Source organism: Juglans microcarpa x Juglans regia, chromosome 5S, assembly GCF_004785595.1.
Source record: "Juglans microcarpa x Juglans regia isolate MS1-56 chromosome 5S, Jm3101_v1.0, whole genome shotgun sequence".
Classification (NCBI taxonomy): domain Eukaryota; kingdom Viridiplantae; phylum Streptophyta; class Magnoliopsida; order Fagales; family Juglandaceae; genus Juglans; species Juglans microcarpa x Juglans regia.
The window spans coordinates 22,785,135-22,791,134 of record NC_054603.1 but is presented as its reverse complement, the minus strand read 5'-3'; the positions used below and the strand labels follow the sequence as shown (position 1 = coordinate 22,791,134).

Sequence of the window (6,000 nt, the reverse complement as noted above, 5' to 3'; positions counted from 1 at the left end):
CAGAATTTTCTGCATTATTTAATTGGTTTTTTTATTGTATTATAATTAAAAAAATAAGGGTGGTTGAGGAAAGTCATATATATTAATTTACACAGGATAAGTACTATCTAAGTACGACATTTGAAAGAAATAAAACACCAATAATTAATAGGAGAGGAAATAATAGATGACAAGTTATCTCTAAGGTTTATTTTGTTGATACACTTTAAAAGACTTGAATCTCATGATGTTCAAATGGTCTACAAGAACGGCTGATCATCTTACAAGGTTCATTACCAAAATCCATCGCAGCAATATGTTCGAACGTACAGCATCAATGACACAAAACCAGTAGTGCAAGACCGAGTCGTATACACAAACGTCGAAACTTCATGTAATTTCTCAGGGACTTGTAGCAAGATTTTATATTTAGGCTTTAAATACGAGTATGTATCTTCCACAATTTTAGCCATAAATAAATTAAATAAAAGATCCATTCTGTGCTCTAATGTTGGAGATCGAAGGAGAAGAAGAAAATAAAAACGAAAAGCTCATATATGTATGTATGCTCGATCTACTAGCTATAGCTAGAGCACTGCCAACGGCACTGGTCTATCCAAGCTACCCCGAGGCGCTTTGGTTCTACTCGACTTCTTTTTCAGCCCGCCCATCTCTGCCTGATCTTGTGGCTCGCGCATTTTGTTTCCGAATGGAACCGGCGGGGATATTGCTGGAACAAGTATCATATTATCGTTGGTGGCACCTCCGTGAACGAGTATCCTTGTAATCCCTATGTAGTGCAGCGACTCTGCTATTTGCAGTGCAGTCACACCCTTGTTGGTTCGAGCTTCCACATCTGCTCCCTTCTTTACTATCAACTCTATCACTTCAGTTTGTCCCGACTCCACTGCACAGTGCAAAGCCGTGTAACCATCTTCATCTTTAGCATCAATACTAATGCCTTTCTCCAGTAGAGCTCGAACTGCATCTATTTTTCCTTTGAATGAGGCTCTATGCAGCGCTGTCCAGCCATGCTGGTCACGCCCGTTAATAACTGCGCCATTTTCAAGAAGTCTTTGGATTGTTCTTACTTCGCCCTTCCGAGCAGCAACACATAGACTGTCCCCAAGTTTGAGCGCATCGAAAAGCCGGTTGTGGCCGTAATCGACTGCAACATCATAAGCGGTTTTTCCAACCCTGTTTCGGATATCTTTGTTGGCTCCCTTTTGTAACAAAAGCTTGACCATCTGCTCGTCACCTATGCCTGCAGCGATATGCAACGGCGTGTCAGCTTCTTCGGTGTTTCGGACGTCGGGCCTCGCCCAGTTTGCCAACAAAAGCCTCGCGCAATCCCTCCTGCGCTCTTCGACTGCAAGGTGTAAAGCCGTGTTCCCGTGCTTTGTGAGTGCGTCCACATTAGCCCCCTTGAGTAAGAGGAGCCTCAACACCTCTGTGTGACCACCTACGGCCGCAAGGTGTATAGGGCCCCAAGTAGAGGTCTCCAACCGTTCTGTGTTAGCTCTATGAGCCAATAATAGCTCCACTATCAGGGTTTCTCCGGAGGCTGCCGCGGATTCAAGTGGGCTGGACCCTGATCGACTCTGAGCCTCTACGTCCGGCTCAAATTCGAGAAGTAATTGGACAAGATCAGCTCGGCTTTGAGCGATGGCCAAATGAAGTAAAGTTTGGCCATGCGCATCAATGGAATCCACCGCCCTCAACGCCGGGTCACTCTTCTCAAGAACCTCCCTAATTTCATCCATAGAGCCATCGGCCACAAGTTGAGCCAAAACCGGCGGGCCAACGAACATGGTTTTGATACCACTGTCTATGAAAACTTGTTTCTTCTTCGTTGTGAACCAGTCATTTGGAACAGCATCAAACATGGATGACGGTTCCTTGATGGCTGCGCCTGGAACCACAACGCTATGCAAAAGGAACGAATCATCGCTACGAGGGAAGGAGTGTGGAAGATTGGAACCCGGTGGGAGATGATAAATAATCTCTACAGTGAGAGTTGCGAGAGGAGATATGATTCCCGACTGCGGCCTGATAGTGTAACGGGTTTTGATCAGTGGTTGAAGCCGAAACGCGACCGGCATGGTGTACATAACGTTTCGCAAGGTGAGGACACCGTAACATTTCTGACCATGTTCGATGAGGATAGGAACAAGGTTTGATGGCTCTAAGCTTATAAGCCTGTCCATTGTGAGCACTTGTTCCTGATTACAATCTTTAAACCTCAAACTTCTCGGCTTTTGATATTGTTGGTGGGTTTTGGAGGAAAAGGAAAACCCATGTAGAGGAACACGAAAGGAAGTGAAGGAAAAGGATTGGTTGGAGTATTTTAAGGAACGGGGGATGTGAAGGCCGGCTTAACGACAGATTGCCAAGTGGGGGGTGTTAAAAACAATGCTGACTTGTTCTATTCGGCGTCCGAACTGTATAATTCCAAGGACAGTTGTATACGTCAAAGAAACAAAGTTGATTCGGAGATGCTTCTGCCAAGCATGCTGTGAGATATAAGCCTACAAGAAAACGATTTTTTATTTTATTTTGTTACGCCGAAGCTTCTAATATCAACTGATTATTTTCCATTATAACCAAAGTGGGATCGAGGCAGAAACAGCTTTGATGCTGTCTCTACTGTGAAATTGAGTAGAAGACTCTGTAAGTACTTCTTCAGGAGTCCTGGAGCTAGAATTATAATACGGGTTAATCGATAAAAAATTCCTCCTTGTGCTGGTTGCTAGGGTTTGCCTTTTAAAAGAGTAATGCTACATGTAGTTATGAAGTACGTAAGCGTCTTGTAGTTGCTTTAAAAAAGAGTGAAATCTACAATTAAAAAATTAATTTTTTTTTTCATGTGAGTCCCGTATTTTTTTAATTTTTTCAAAGTGATTGTATGACATTTGCGTACTCACGACTACAACTATCATTTCTCTTAATGAAAAGCTGAACATGGAGTACAAAATAGCTCTCTATAACATTTGTTTGTCAAGAAACGGTGACAATAAAAAAAACTCGACATGGGAAAGGTGTGGGGTGTCCAACATAGAGGATCCTTGTCCTCTTACATAGGACTGGGAGTGTGACGCACCCAGACCTTGCATGAGTTTGGACTGAGACACATGTAACTCAAGGTTACATACCCCTCGTTCATGACAGTTAACATGCAATGCACCTAACATGTTACTAGCAATGTGCAATAATCGCAGTGGAAAAATGTTCAAGTCTAAGTAAAGATAGAGCAATTAAAGTATGGTACGAAATAAAGTAAGTACTGAAAATCCCAGAGTACTTGTCCAAAGCTCCTGATACATAATGAGGGTTTTAAACTACAACCCTTCATACTTAGTTCACCAAAAATCTCAAAGTACTGTTTATATGGAACCTCCAAAAAAATCCTATTTGGGCTTGTTTTTTTCTACAATCCTCTACAAGTTCTCGAAAGGCTTTAGTACTTCACTAATGAATTTATAGGCTGCCTCTAATCTTTCCTCTATTGTTGGCTCCGTAGAGTGCTTGAGGCTCTTAGGGGCCTCCTTAATTGGTGGGGGATCTTCCCACTTGCGTTTCCCCATAGCTATCACCTAAACCTGTGTCATAACTTCTACCCTTCTGGGGGGATAGCAGTGAAAACTATTGTAGTGAGATTTCGAGAAAGTCAGAAAGTTATACCAATAACATATAAGAAGATAACATAAGCATGTAAAGTCAAACCATGAGTATGAATGCATGGATATGAACTTGACCAAAATATTCTTTCGTTCTTGTATTCATTTTAAGATCATTGCCATGTATTAATGTAATAGAATAGCAAAAATAGTTATGTAAAAGTACCGTTTTCAAGTCATATTAACCACTTATAGCCATGTAATCCAATAACAATGTAGGTGAACACCTCACGGCTCCCCTACGCATCATAGGCTCTCTACTAGTTACTGCCTCACATAGCCGACCCTCTTGACGAGGTGTGAATATGTCAGTGTAACGCCTCGATCCCGGATGGGTTAGAGAGTTACTTCTTGTCACTTAAAATCATATCTTACCATATAGATATAAGCTCCAAATTCTCAATTGCACATATATTTTGTTGTTTTAAACCAACTATTCCAAAATAATTAACTAAAGACACCACAAGTCTTAATATAATCTCAACCTCTCAATATATCACGTCATCAGAACATGACAAATTTACTTGAATAATATCCTCCAATAACCATGGCGTCTTTTTGTGCTTAATCCACTATATACTTAAATAATCTCACCCGTGCTCCATATTCTTGATCCTCAACTAAAACATTCAAGTCATCTAAAAAATATTGTGGAGATAAAGAATGAGTTATCAGCAACTCAGTAAGCAGATAACATATATTAGTATGGAAATATGAGCATTTACAGAGTTTAGAATGCAAAACAAAACATTTACTTTTAGAATGCAAAATCAAAACATGTTATCAAAATATCAGAGCAAGACTTTCAGAAATATTCTTATTTAAAAGTATCATTTGGCATAGCATAACTGACCATCATCGCCATCATATCATAGCATCATATCAGAATAGAGGTCATGTTTAACCCTAGTGGTAGGGCCACATACCACCTTTATACCCGTGACAGAGTCATATACCACTATTATACCCGTGGTAGGGCCTTAATGGAACAAATCAAAAACAAAATCAAAACCAGAGCAGAATCAGATATAAAATCAGAAAGTCATGCCAAAGGTTTTTAGATGCCACATCATATCAAAACAGAGTATTGAATAAATTCATATCATTTCACATATTCAAAAACATATTCAAACCATCTTCACTTAATCAACCCAAAAACCTTTCAGATCTCATATTTGCTCTTTTTGTACAATTCAGAAACAGAATGCTAAAATCAACTCATTTCTACACCAATCATACAGAAAATACTTTCTTCTTATACAAAGTTTCATGACTAATGCAAAACACAAGACTAAGGTTGTTTTCACATTTATTTTCAAAGCATGTCATGCACATTTTTCATAAAATCAACCTTAGTTCTTTCTTTCATGTAACGTCTAGCATAGAAACCCCGCTTACCTGGACTTTTTAACTTCTCAAAATTTTCTCTCAATGGTGCTAAGAGAGTATCAATCATCACCTATTTAATAGTCATCACCCGGAAAACTTCCATTGAATACGTACTTTGTAATTAACACCCAAGATATTAAAAATCTATATTTCTCTAATGTCTAACATTCTTGAAAAATATCATCACTTCCCAACTTCATCGATATCCACCTAACCTTTTCGATTGATACATAAAACTCTAAATTATTTATGTAAAACAAAATGTATGGCTACATGTTTATTCAGTGAAAACTAAGCTCATGTAAAATGCATCTCCACTTAATATCCACTTAACACAATTCCCACTCAATCACAAGTCTATCTAACATCAACCCGACATAAGACTCATGTCCAATTTTAGAAGTCAAGTCCAGCTGCAATTAGTGGTAAATAAGGCTACACCTATGGCTTACCTATTAAGGACAATAATGTAAAAATATTTAAAAGGGTTCTCAATGGGCTTTACACATAATCACATGACCAAAGTGCTTGATGGCATTTTTTTTTTTTTTTTATAAATAAACTTTAAGGCATGTTGTGCTTTACGTACAATGCAAAAGCCACCTTTTAGTTTGTAAATGATAAATATTCACTAGAGAGACCTAGGGGCAGTGCAATGGAGACTCACCGAGAGGGAGGGACAGATGCGACATGGTAATGGGCTGGGCAGAGGTCGAAGGTGGTCAGCGCGGCACTAAGAGAGACAAAGAAATTGATGAGAGAGAGTGTGTGATGCCCCCAAATTCCGTTTGGGATTGGACGGACATTTGACGCGTCAAGACATACAACACAAGGTTACCTGCCCTCATTCATGACATATAAGATGTAATGTTCCTAGCATGCATCTAGCATTATACAATATTTGCAGAGGATAATTTTTTTTTACAGCAATACTATGCAACAAACTGAAAATATT

At 39.4% G+C, this 6,000-nt stretch overlaps 1 protein-coding gene across 1 annotated transcript; it reads right to left on the bottom strand.

Moving 5' to 3' along the window:
• Nucleotides 1–386: 386 nt before the first annotated feature.
• Nucleotides 387–2,267, bottom strand: LOC121267452 (protein VAPYRIN-like). The gene has a single exon (XM_041171311.1). The coding sequence runs from the start codon at nt 2,184–2,186 to the stop codon at nt 567–569; it is 1,620 nt and encodes a 539-aa protein (XP_041027245.1). The 5' UTR covers nt 2,187–2,267; the 3' UTR covers nt 387–566.
• Nucleotides 2,268–6,000: the final 3,733 nt, after the last annotated feature.

Excerpts from the sequence above, each read along its gene's own strand:
- LOC121267452 (XM_041171311.1), bottom strand. The coding sequence starts at position 2,186 with ATGGACAGGCTTATAAGCTTAGAGCCATCAAACCTTGTTCCTATCCTC.